The 12,963-nt window shown below is 34.3% G+C and overlaps 1 protein-coding gene across 5 annotated transcripts in view; it reads left to right on the top strand.

Annotated features, from left to right (window-relative positions):
* ZMYM4 (zinc finger, MYM-type 4) overlaps positions 1–12,963 on the top strand; it is a 163,543-nt gene that overhangs the window by 81,835 nt on the left and 68,745 nt on the right. For 4 of the 5 annotated variants that reach the window (XM_010841194.1, XM_010841191.1, XM_010841192.1 and 1 more), the window contains 3 exons: positions 4,259–4,783; positions 6,454–6,515; positions 6,866–7,036. In XM_010841194.1, coding sequence (XP_010839496.1) covers positions 4,259–4,783; positions 6,454–6,515; positions 6,866–7,036 — 758 coding nt within the window. The other variant, XM_010841195.1, reaches the window with a different exon arrangement.

Here is a 12,963-nt window from a genome sequence, read left to right as displayed (position 1 = left end):
ACATACCGGTCCAGTTCAGTGTCTAAAAATTAGGTAGGAGTCTTTTGTGGGAAATTTGCTTTCAAGTGTTTCATTATCCACTTGTATCCCCAAATACAATTTAGTGTTGCATTTTTTCTGTAGATGTAGGCTCTGAGAAACAGAACCTGTTTCTTTTATTTGGGCCACAAGGATGAGTACAATTCTGTTCTATTTAATTATGTATACTAATAGAACATAATTTAATCTCATGTACTTTTATTCAGCCTGTAAATTTATTGTGTGATAACTATCAAAATTGCAATTCAAATTAGATAACTTAATAGCAATTGCCACCTCTGAAAATCTTGAGTGCATTCTCAAAATGAGAATAAATTTTGTTTTTTTCAATAGATAATAGATGTGCTTCAAAACTCAAGATACAAAAGGATATGTTTTGAAAGTTAGTGTTTCTGTTTCATAGCCACCTGATTCTGGTGTCACAGAAAATCAGTGGAAGGTATATTTAACGTATACACAAACATACACAGAAATTATAAAACATATAGCAGTGATAGCCTAATATATATATATATATTCTTTCTCAGTTTAGGTATTTTTACTAATTGACTCTGAGAACTCTTATAAAGCTGCCTCATTCTTTTTACCAACTATATAATATTCTGTTACAGGTATGTACTATAGTTAATTGAGCCTCATTGTTGAACAGATAGACTGTTTCCAGTCTTTGCTGTTTATTCATGTTCTTTTTCATAGATCTTTTGAGAAATGTCTATAGGATAAATTCTTAGAAATTGAATTACTGGATCAAAGGTATGTGTAAAGTCATATACCTATTACCTGTTTGCTTTTTTTTTTTTAATGATTGTGCCATCTTATCCAGTGTTCTTGCCTGGAGAATCCCAGGGACTGGGGAGCCTGGTGGGCTGCCGTGTATGGGGTCGCACAGAGTCGGACACGACTGAAGTAACTTAGCATAGCATAGCATAGTATACTTTGCCTATTAGGGATTATAGTAGGGATTCTCTACTACAGGGATTGACAAACTTTTTTTTCTCTTAAGGGCCACATAGTAAATATTTTAGGCCTTACAGCTCACATATGGTCTATGCCACACTGTTTGTGTATTTTTTGGCCTCGGGCCATAGTTTGGCAGCTTTGGCCAGTAGCATAGCTGCCAGGCTGTTATCAAAACCTTAACTGCATTATTAATTTGCATTTCGTTTATGAGCAAAGTTCAACCTTAGTGTTTCCATTCTTGTGAAATGTTCATTTAGATCCTTTGCTTTTATAAATGTATTTGGTTTTGGTATCTTTAGTGAACTAAGAGTTTAATCTTTATCCATTAGGGAAAGGATCTGTTGTGATGTAAAGTGCAGTAAAATGTTTTTGACAGCTTTGTCTTTGATCTTTTGGTTTGCCTTATGTTTCCTTCTCGTTAGGAATTTTTTATAGTCACATTTGGTCTTTTATTCTTTTATTCAGTCAGTTTTTTATTCTGGGTTTTGTGTCATTCTTAGAAAGGCTTTTCCCTAAAAATAATTCTTCCATTTTTTTTTTAATATTAGCGTTTTATTTTTTTATGTCTAAAAGTTAAATACATCTGGACATCGTTTTGGTGTGAGTTAGAGGTCCAGTTCTTTTCAGGTGGTTCCCCTTTCCTCCCAATATCATATCCTGAATTTAAACATAAAGATTTTGGAAGTCTCTTGGCAATATTACATTTTAGTTGATTTCTTATATACTGTAGTACTTAGATTAAAATGTTGATCACAGGAATGCATATTCTTTCATTCATTGAACAGTTACTGAGCATATACCATGTGGTCAGGTAGTAAGGATAAATTTCTGTAGAGAAGGCTCTAACCTTGACCTTTGGTTGCCTTATGATCTGGTAAATTTATCTCACTATGTGTGTGTTTTAACACCTGCTTCTTTATGTTTTCTCCCTATTCTTCTGTTACGAGGAAAATTTTCAAATAAAACACTCTAAAGAATAAAAATAGTATAGTGAATATCTGTGCTATTGTACATACTTTCTCTTCCCTCCATGCTTTTCTTTGTGTGTTATGCTTTCTTACTATGTGAAAGTAAGTTGTGGAAATTCATATGATTTTACCATCTTTATTTAAAATTAATTAGTTATGTGAAAATGGTGATTTTCTAATTTTATTATTTTCTCTGTTTCTCTAGTTCTCTGAAGAGATGGAATCATAGCTATCTTTTCCATCATCATATCCCTAGAACGTAGCAGAGTAGTTACCATGAAGCGATTTCCTAATAAATAGGTGCTGAATGAATGAATGAGTACTTTTAGGCCAAGGGATATTTTTGAAGGATTTCAAGTGAAGGTATAATGTGGAATGGTTAATGGTTTCAAAAGATAGTTCTGATATCTTTATGAAGGGGGCAACTTGAAGAAAGCTTTCATTTGGACCCTATATTAGTTAGGACTTGATTAGAAGTATTCCAACTCAAATCAGTTTGAACAAAAAGAGAAATTTATCCTGGATCATGGAACTCAGGGAATGATTTGAAGATCCAGCCACATGAAATAAAAGCAAAGCTGTTGGTGCCACTGATATTTTTAGTTTTTGCTTCACTCTGTGTTTTCACCAGTTCTAGTTTGTTTGCTCATGGACCAATTAAATGTGGTTTGAGGGCAGGATTTGTAAGAATGTGGTTGCCTACTAGATATCCTGTGGATTGAGTTAGTGCACTGTCAGTAGGAAGAGATGTGAAGTGTTGGAATGGTACCAAAGAAGGAGATGAATTTGAAAGAGATATTAATACAGTTAACAGAATTTGGCCAAGAGAAAGGAGAATTGGAGTGAGTCTTTTTTTTTTTTAATCTTGATCAGTCTGCTGATTGGCAATTCTATTAATTAAGTGACAGAAATAAAGTACAAGAAAGTATTCTTGGGATGGGTACATGATGAATTTGATTTCAGAGGTGTTAAGTTGAAGGTTCTTAGGGGTCCTATAGAAGCTAGTTGAATATAGACATCTGAAGTTTGGAGGAAAGTTCTAAGCTAAAACATTTGGGAAGTCATCAGCAAAAGTCAAGGCTATGATGGTGAATAAAATGGTCTGAGTATATGAAATGAGATGATAATTGGAATATTGAACACATAAAATAGGAAGACAAGAATGGAATAAATTAATAGAATAGTAAGTGAAGTGAGTGAAGTTGCTCAGTCGTGTCTGACTCTTTGCGACCCTATGGACTGTAGCCTACCAGGCTCCTCTGTCCTGGGATTTTCTAGGCAATAGTACTGGAGTGGATTGCCATTTCCTTCTCCATAGAATAGTAAGGAAAATAGGAAATAGTGCATGTCAAAGAAACCAAAGTATTTTATCTTGGAGGGATATGACACATAAAGATTGAAAAAATAATTGAATTTGGCCATGAGGAAATCATTGATGATCTTAATGAGAAAGGTTCCAGTGTGAAATTGGGAACCAGACTGCAAGTTCAAAGGATTAATGACTGGGAGATGAAGTAGAAACAAACCAATGTAAACTTTTCCCCTAGAAGTTTGGGAAAGAAAGGTGAATTAGGGCAGGAAAAAGAAATGCAGGACTGAGTTTTCTTGTTTGTTTTATTTTGGAATAGGAGAGACTTGAGCATTTAGTTCAAACAGTAAACAGGTTTTAATATTTATTCTGACCTGGATAAATTTTATTTTTATGTTTTAATATTTACTACTATAAACAGTAACTGCTGTGTTTATTAAGGGTTAGTGTAGGGAAGTTAGGACTCTGAGGTCAGAGAACTGGGTTCTGATCTCAGCTCCCCAGAATAGTCTCTATGATAACTGTAATTATCACTTTCATATTCCCTTCTGTGTGTCAGTCTCTATGTTAGTAGGCCCTTTATACATACTATCATTAAACCTCACCACAAATTAATCTGCAAGGTGAGTATTACACTGTTTTATAGCTAAGGAAGCCTTAGAGTTTCTTCTCAGTATCCCATAGATTTTCAGTAATTATGCTATGATTCCAACACACATATGTCTCATTCTGAAGTTGGTACTCTTTCTTTCTATATTGCATTGACTTTCTTTCAAACTTAAAATAGTTTCTCAAGTTTTATGTCCCTGTTTCCTTATCTGTCAGATAGGGCTATCTGTCACACCTATTGAATATTGCAGTATTATTATCTATATTTTGTTTGAAAAGAAAAAATATATAATTTGTTATATGCCAGACAGACCTTATAAATATGGTCATCTTTAGCACTATCATTTGTCTAAACAGTATTTTACTTTTTAAGGTGGTGGTATCATGGATACAGAAATGTCTGAAGATATAGACCACAACTTAACTCCTACCCTTGACAGCATGTCTTATGGAATGCCGAATCAAACAGGATCTGAAAATTCATTGCTGGATGAAGATGATTATTTTTTGAACTCTGGGGATCTTGCAGGAATTCCAGTCGTTGGTAGTGACAATGAGGATGAACAGGATTTTAGTTCAAAGGACAATCTTGTTTCTTCAATTCATACTGATGATAGCTTGGAAGTAGAGAGAAGAGTCACACAGCATGAATCAGACAATGAAAATGAAATACAGATTCAAAATAAATTAAAAAAAGACTTTCCTAAACAGTTTGATCAGGTTTCTGTCTTTAAATCAATACGGAAAGATTTTAGTCTAGTAAGAGAAAACAGCAAAGAGACATTTTCTGGAAAGGAGAAAAATAGAGACCTAACTTATCATGAACGTGAAAAACGGTTGGATAAACCCCATAAAGAGTTGGATTCAAGGTTGAAAAGCAGTTTTTTTGATAAAGCAGGTAATAATTGTTGGAATAGAGCCATAAAACACAGTAAATAACAACATACTGAGAATAATACAGCTTTTATTACTTCTGATACTAAGCAAAGTGTGAACAGTTAAATTCATTGTAAGCTTGTCATTTTTCTTTTATCCTTGTTCTTTGCAGAGTGACTGAATTTCTCCCAGTAACTATTGGTAATGGTATAAATGGTTGAAAAATAGCTCTAAACCTCATTTCTCCCTCCCCTGGTTGCAATATTTTGATGAGAAGGCAAGATACTCGAATCACCTGTTCATTTTCTTTGGTTGAACATTGGAACCTGAAGTTGGATTTAACTTCTTTGTGCTGTAAGCACTAATTCAAACTGCTGTCCCACCAATTAGTCCAATTTAGGGAGGGTTTTCCTTTTTGATATCATTTCTATTTTATGTTTTAAAAGTTTCTTGAGACTCCTCTTGAGCCTCTTTGCCCAGCATACCCTATACTTTAGCTTCAGTTCCATTCTTGAATATACATTTTCTTATTTCTATGCCTTTCCTTTCTCTTGCTGTTCCATTTGCCTGCATGTCATTTTCTCTCTTGTATATGTGCCTGTAAAAGTGCTTCTTATCTGACAATACCTAACTCATAAACCTCTTCTACCCTGTGGTCATCCCTAACCTCTCTGCATCAAGAATGTTTATTTCCTCATCTATATTTCCATAGCATTTTGTTTATGCCTCATTTATTTATAGTAATTATCACATAGTATCATAGCTGTTTGTTTTGCCTTTACTTGTTAGTGTGAGAGTTTATTGAGGGCTGGACTGTATCTTACTCATTTTTGTGTTCTTGGGGCCTAACCTGGTGTAGTGAAAATAGTAAAATTTCAATAAATATTCAATAGGTGTGAAAGAAAGCAAGGTTGGATATTCTAGTCCTTGTATTACTATTTCTTCTGACAGTGCTAGGAAAACTGTGATAGAACAAATCAGTATCATTATAAAGAACAATTAGTTTAAGTATCTATTATGTACAAGGGTATACTGTGTTTTTCAGTATATATTATTTAATGCATTTTCAGTATGCCTAGAAGGGATAAATTATATGGGTACTTATCTTCAGGGAACATAATATATAATAGCAGAAGGGACAAGTCAAGTAGTTGAAGTGTTAATGACCAGTTGAATAGCATAAAATTTAATTTATAATTGAAGACACTGGTAGAAGAGTTTTTAATAAAGCAGTACAATAATATTTCTTTGAAATAACTGAAACTGTGTTTTAGGTATTCTTAGAAGAGAAATGATTTTTAACTTAGTGGGCAAGGGAAGGTTTTCTAGAGGAGAGGTGATTTTTGAACTGAGCTGAATCTGGAAGACTGTGTAAAGATTAGGATAGTGGGGACTTGGAATGATATAAGCAGAGATGGGGAAGAACAAACTTAAGTAATTTTTAGAACATAGTGAATAAAGTAACCACTTTATTTAGGTTTGAGCAAGGAGATAGCTAAAAGTTAGGTGGGGCCAGATTGTTTATTTTGAGTGAAACTACCTGTGGGTATTTTTTTGTACCCTTTTCACTCTAAGGAGCATCTTTGTTGGAAAGAGAGGTGATTATCAAGTAATAGCTTTTTAGGTCACTCTTTGTAAGATTTGTTATTCATATACATATGTTTGTTTTGTTTTGTTTTTTTCTTTCAATAGCTAATCAAGTTGAAGAAACATTACATACCCATTTACCACAAACCCCAGAAACAAACTTTAGGGTAAGTTTTCAGTGTGTATGTAGATTGCTGTAACTGTGGCAAGTGTCAAAGTTTTCTTTATGTGATTTTCTAAACTGTAACTATATGTATTAGGTAGAGCGCTGGTTTTTTAAAATTCCTTTATTATTCGGATAAGGACATCTTTGGAGATGTGCTAAGAAGTCTTTGGTCTTAGATTCTTTATTTGTGTTTGATATTTGGACATATATCACATTTACTTATAAGCATAGGGACTCTAATGAACATCCATAGAGTTCTTCATTTCCAGTGAGCTTTTCTTTGGGTGTTAAACCTGAAGAGGAATAATTTAAAAATCTGAATATTTATTAATCCTTTATATTGTGTTTTAGGATTCCAGCTATCCATTTGCCAATAAAGAATCCATTGGTTCGGAACTGGGAAATTCCTTTGCATCAAATATTAGAATTAAAGAAGAACCTTTGGATGATGAGTATGACAAAGCAATGGCACCACAGCAGGGACTACTAGACAGAATTAAAGATGAACCTGACAATGCTCAAGTAAACATTTCACCTTTTTTCCCCCTTCTTTTTTGTTCCACACATGCATTATTCATTCAAGAAAGGAAGTTCTTGATAAAGAAGTGTTTTGTGGATGGGGTGAGAGGAGACTCTTAATGAAGATTGAGGAAATTGAATTATCTTAAGAATAATACTAAGGAATCAACCAGAGTTACAGGAAACTTTTTCCAAGTAGTAATTAAGGCTTCTAATTCACTTTGTCCCTTAATAATGTTGTTCTGTGATTTTTAACAATTTTAGTGAAGGATTAGGGAAAGTGAGTCTTCAAGGATTTGAGATTTATAATAACAGACATGGCTGAAGTTTATGGAGGTTTATGAGTTTATGGTGTGATTGTTTATATAAGGTAGTAATAAGCCTTTTACAGTTATTGCTAATGAAGTATGTAAAGATTTAAGTGTTTCTCAGGAAGGATTAATGGACAGGTTATCTTTGGAAGAGTTAATTGATTGAGGAACCAGTTCTTTAGATCAGTGGGTTGAAGATAAAGGAGGCTTTGATGGGTCGTATAGGATTCCAGTTTTGAGGTGTGTGAGTAAAAAGGGTAGGGATAGAGCTCTGTTATTTCAAGGTTGTTCTAGAGATGAAAGTTGGAGAGATCCTGTAACTGTGAATCCTGAAGTCAGTGAAGTTATCCATGCAGTTAATGACATAGCAGTGGTTGGAACAGAATAAAGATGGTGTAATCATTTAAGAATGTAGAAAAGGACCAAGGGATGAATATGCAATAGCAGCAATTATTTGAGAGTGTTCTGTATTTTATACAGATGAGAAGTAAAGATAGCATGAATTAGCTATTTTTTTGAAATGACATTTGATCTGGAGAAAGCTTACCTTTTCCTGTCTTTGTTTTATATTAGGGTGGTTGAGAATGTGAGACTGTGTGGAAGACATTTTTTTCACTCGGATGTCTCTAAGCAGGGTTTCTCAGCACTGTTGACAGTTTGACCCAGATAGGTCTTTGTAGTGAGGGGCAATACATCCTAGGCATTATAGGATATTTCGTAGCATCCTTGACCTCTACCTACTAGTTGCCAGTAGCACCATGTCCTCAGACATTGCCAAATGTCCCGTGGGGGACAAAATCCTCTGGTATTGAGAACCACTGTTTTAGAGTAGGAAAAGGCAAGAGTTATAAGTGATATATGTGAGTCAGACTGATGCCTCAATTAAACAGGAATTCCATGGTGCCCAGTGGAAGGTAGCTGTATAGGGTAGTGATGATAAAGCTGTAGAGTTGGATGAGTATGAGTGTGGTAGCTACAAAAAAGGTGGTAGAAGTTAGATAGAAAGAACAGTAATAGAAGCAGGCAAAATAGAGATACCTGAATTAGAGATAAAGAAATGTCCTGACACCTAGGGGAGATCCGTATGGCAGTGTATATTTCAGAAGACTACAGTTATGTCTGTACAGAGCAGATCTCCATCCTTTACGTGCCCCAATGTGGACATGAGAAATCCATAAGGAATCGCAGTGCTGTCAGGGTACCAAAGACATCAGTTTCTCCCTGTACATGACCCAGTGACACTCCTTGAGATGAAAGACTACATACATTAGGGGAAGGGGGCATCAGGAAGGGTTATTTGTATTACTGTTTTGAAAACAATCAGATATTCCAGTAACTGGAGAACAGCAATAGGATGGAACTGTCAGGACCCAGAAATACCTACATTTTTATCAACTATTCAAAGTGTAATAATGTGTTATAAAATACCAAATAGGAAGTTTCGCCATGATTTTGGGGAAGAACTTCCGTAAGAGCTCACCACTTGATTGACTGGACTCGAGAACCAAGCAGGAATGTAAGTCCAAGGCATAAGGTCTAGAAGCATTCTTTATGCTGACCCCAAAATAAGGAAGTTCCAACGCGTGAGTGGGTAAAGCTAGGTTTTCTCTGAGAAGTCTGTTTTCAGCTACACCAATCCTGTGGGACCAGACCTTCATCATTCTTCTAGAAATTCCTCAGGGGACCTCACGTTAAACTATGGGTACCGGATTCTTTATTTCCCTTTCCCTTCCTTACCCTTCTCTCCCTTTCTTTCCTACTTCCTCTCCCCACTCCTGTTTCCTCTCCCCTTCTCTTGCTTCCTTCTTCATTGTTCTGTCCTTTTAGATATTTCTCCTCAGTGATCATTGGAAATCTATTCATTTTTCAGTAATACCTAATGCTTTATCACTCTTCATTTCCAAAAATAGGTTGGAAGGAGGAGTTCCAGTGAATTATTCTGAAACAGTACTATTAACCTAATGCTCATAAAATACTGATAGATTTAACAGCTGTGGTCAGTCTTTACTTTTGACCATCAGTTACTTGTAATAACTTTTCTCTTGACTTAATAAGATCATAGCTTTAGCTTCTGGCACCTTATAAAAACCTCCCTTGGCTTTTCTCTTTGCTTAACTTGTAGCTTTGTTTCAACTTGCTTCCTTATTCTCCACTTTACACAATTCATTTTGGTCTTAGTTTTTTTACTTTCCCGTATAACTCACTAAGATATGGAAATACGTTTATGTATGTTTATCCACTTCTTCCCAATTGCTCTTGATTATTCTTCAGTTAAAGTTTTCTGGGTTTTCCAGTTATCGTACTCCTTCCTCTGTTACTGGCATAACATCGTTTGTCCTCCTGGTTACATTTCTTCATTCAAATCCTATTGCATGTTACTATATTTTCTATATAATATTTACAGTTACAGATACTTTTATATGTACTACATTGTTTCATCCTCCAGAATAAAAAGGCCAGAGTAGATGATATTAAGTCCATTTATAGATAAGAGAACTGAGGTTTGTAGAGGTTAATAAGTTATTCAAGGCCATATGGCCAGGAAGGAGCCAATCAGAGGCCTTCATCAAGGCCTTATTATTAGTCTACCAAACTTTGTTCTATAAATAAAAGTTGTTTCTCATTTTTTCTTTTCCCCTTTTCTATAGATTCTAAAACCTGGGAATTCAGTAAATATTACTTTTAAATAATGATTTTTTTTTCTTTTTGCTCATAATAAAAGGAGAGCTAATCTATAATCTCATTGAAATAAATGGATTAGAATGGGAAAGCAAATCAGTTAATTGTGACAATAGTGAGTCATATAGTTGTGGAAAGTAGGATCCAATAATTAAATGTTGGAGCTTGTTTTTTAGCTATGTCAAGTTAACTTGGTTATAGAATCTGGGTTTTTCATTTCTGAAACACTGTCTTGTAATACTGATATATACTTTATGGTAAACAAAGGGAAAGTAAAGATACTGGTAAAGGATTTTTTTGGTTTTGACATCTGTTTTTCTGCTTCTGAGAGCTTTTGGATCATAAGATTTTCACTTCTCAAGTTATTAGTCATTGATTTTTTATTAAATATTTGTGAAATTAGTCATTGTTGGGAGGATGCTAACATAAACATGGTTCTGCCTTGAAAGCATTGTGGGGTGTACAAGCAGAGTACTTAAGATATATGTGTATTTTACTATGTTACATAAGTAATACGTACTTGAGGCTTAAGGAATATAGCAGAAGTTTTAAATAACTGTCATAGACTGAGAAAGAGAGCTGATTGGAGACCATTAAAGTATACCCATGAATATTAATTTTTTTTTGAATTTTCTGAAATTAGAAAAGATTTTTACTTGTAATATGCCTTAATATACTATATAATGTAGGAATGTTAGAATGAGTCAGTATTAGAAAATCTCTTAATGTATAACTTCATCAACAGGTCAAATAAGACTAGATACATAGATAGATGCCAAAAAAATTTCAATGTAATTCACTATACATTTCTTAAAATAGATACTCTGTTGATCAGGTAAGGAAATACCTACTTCTGATCAATAACAGTCATTGAATTTAAAAGTAAAATGATGGAAACCTTCTGTTAATAATTAGTAAATGAACACATATTACAGATGTCAGTATTAATTATTATTTAACTCTTGTTGGATTTTCGACCCAACACATGTTAAAGAAATTAGAAGAAATAATGGAAAAGGGGAGACAAAATTATCATCATTTGCTGGTAAGGATCTTTATTAGAAAGTTAATAAATTTCATGAAAGTTTAGTTGAGTGGCTGGTTGAATTTTAATTATGTAAAACAGAGCAGTATTTCTATAAATCAGTTTCCCACCTAGATAATACAGTGAAAAGATACACTATTTCCTACAGCAAAGCAACTAAAAAGTGCTGTATCATATAAAACAACTTGAATGAATGGATAGACTTTCTTAAAAAAAGTAAGATATTAGTTATTCCTAAAGTAAAATATAGTTCTGATACAATTCTGATGAAATATCAATGGTTTCTTATGTTTTGAAGAAGAATAAATAGGCATGCACACACACATTATATGTATATTCTAGTAATTAGAGGTATGGCAAACTATTAAATGATTAAGCATCTCACAGTTATTTTCATTAGAATAGTGTGAAATCGTAAGAGTAGTAGCCTGATAATGATGCAGAATAGATTGCCATAAAAGAGGTATTTTTAGAGGAATTTGATATATTAATTGTGAGTGAAAGGAATTCACCAGCTATTCAGAGAAAGAGAAAGAAAAATGCTCATTATATATCAAAATAAATAAATTCTGGATGGATTAAAATAGGAGTTGACAAACTGTCTTACCAGCAGCAGGCTAAATCCCACCTGTCCTCTTTGTTTCTGTTTTGTTTTTGTTTTTCTGTATACTATTTTTGTAAATAAAGTTTTATTGGTTGTTGCCACAGTTGTTCATTTATATATTATCTATGGATGCTTTTGGTCTACCAGGGCAGAGTTGAGTAGTTGTGATAGCATGGCTTGAAAAGTCAGAAATACTTCGTATCTGGCCTTTTGCAGATAAAGTTTGCTGACCTCTGGATTAAAGGACTCTATAAACAATGAGAGCATTTTCTAAGCATTTTATCATGGAAGTAGAACTTTGTAAGAAACAGAAGTGAAGTGAAGTCGCTCAGTGGTGTCCAACTCTTTGCGACCCCATGGACTGTAGCCTACTGGGCTCCTTTGTCCATGGGATTTTCCAGGCAAGAATACTGGAGTGGGTTGCCATTTCCTTCTCCAGGGGAACTTCCTGACCCAGGGATCGAACCCGGGTCTCCCGCATTGTAGGCAGATGCTTTACTGTCTGAGCCACAAGGGAAGCCCTTTGTAAGAAATAGAAGGAATCGCTAAAACTAAAACCATTGATTTTTGGCATAAACATGGGAACTTCAGTATGTAAAATTTTAACTGAAAGAACTTATTGAGGAAATACTGATAACAGATGCTATAGGAGGTTAATATTATTACCTTATAGTGCTTTTTTGTGAATGGATATTGAAAAAATCGGAAATCATAGCAAGAGTGGGAAAAGACTAAGTGGCTTTTTTCACAAATTGCTAGAATAAATGTAGTTAAATTTTTAAAAAGCAATCTGTCATTGTGCACCAAGAACCTTTACTATATACTTATCTACCTAGTAATTCCACTTTTAAGGTTCTTTCCTTAGGCGATAATCCTAAATACGAATGTATGAGCATTCACAAAGATGTACATCATGGCATTAATGATTAAAGCAAATGTGTGGAAACAAATGGACCAGCACTGGGTTGTGGTTTTGTAATTTCAGTGCCATACAGGGCTATCACCAAATTGGAGACTAAGGCCAAGGGAAGAATTAGTAATGGTATCCTGTCTTTACTTATTTAAAGTTTTGAAATATTATCATGGAGTTTTGCATTTAAAAAAAATATGACTGAGAATTGGTGCCTAAATTTATACCTGAGGCAAGGGCCTTACCTCACCCCAGTCTCATCCTTGTGTAATCTGTTATGTCTATTAAATAATATATATCAGTATTTCTCGAATTTGAGTAATGTACAGACACCTGTTGCCACAAAAAAGGGAGTATGTTGGAGTTGCCTGAGAATTCCAA

The sequence above is a fragment of the Bison bison genome, unplaced genomic scaffold (genome assembly GCF_000754665.1).
Source record: "Bison bison bison isolate TAMUID 2011002044 unplaced genomic scaffold, Bison_UMD1.0 scf7180017864158, whole genome shotgun sequence".
NCBI lineage: Eukaryota > Metazoa > Chordata > Mammalia > Artiodactyla > Bovidae > Bison > Bison bison.
This window is presented reverse-complemented; position numbering and strand designations above follow the sequence as displayed.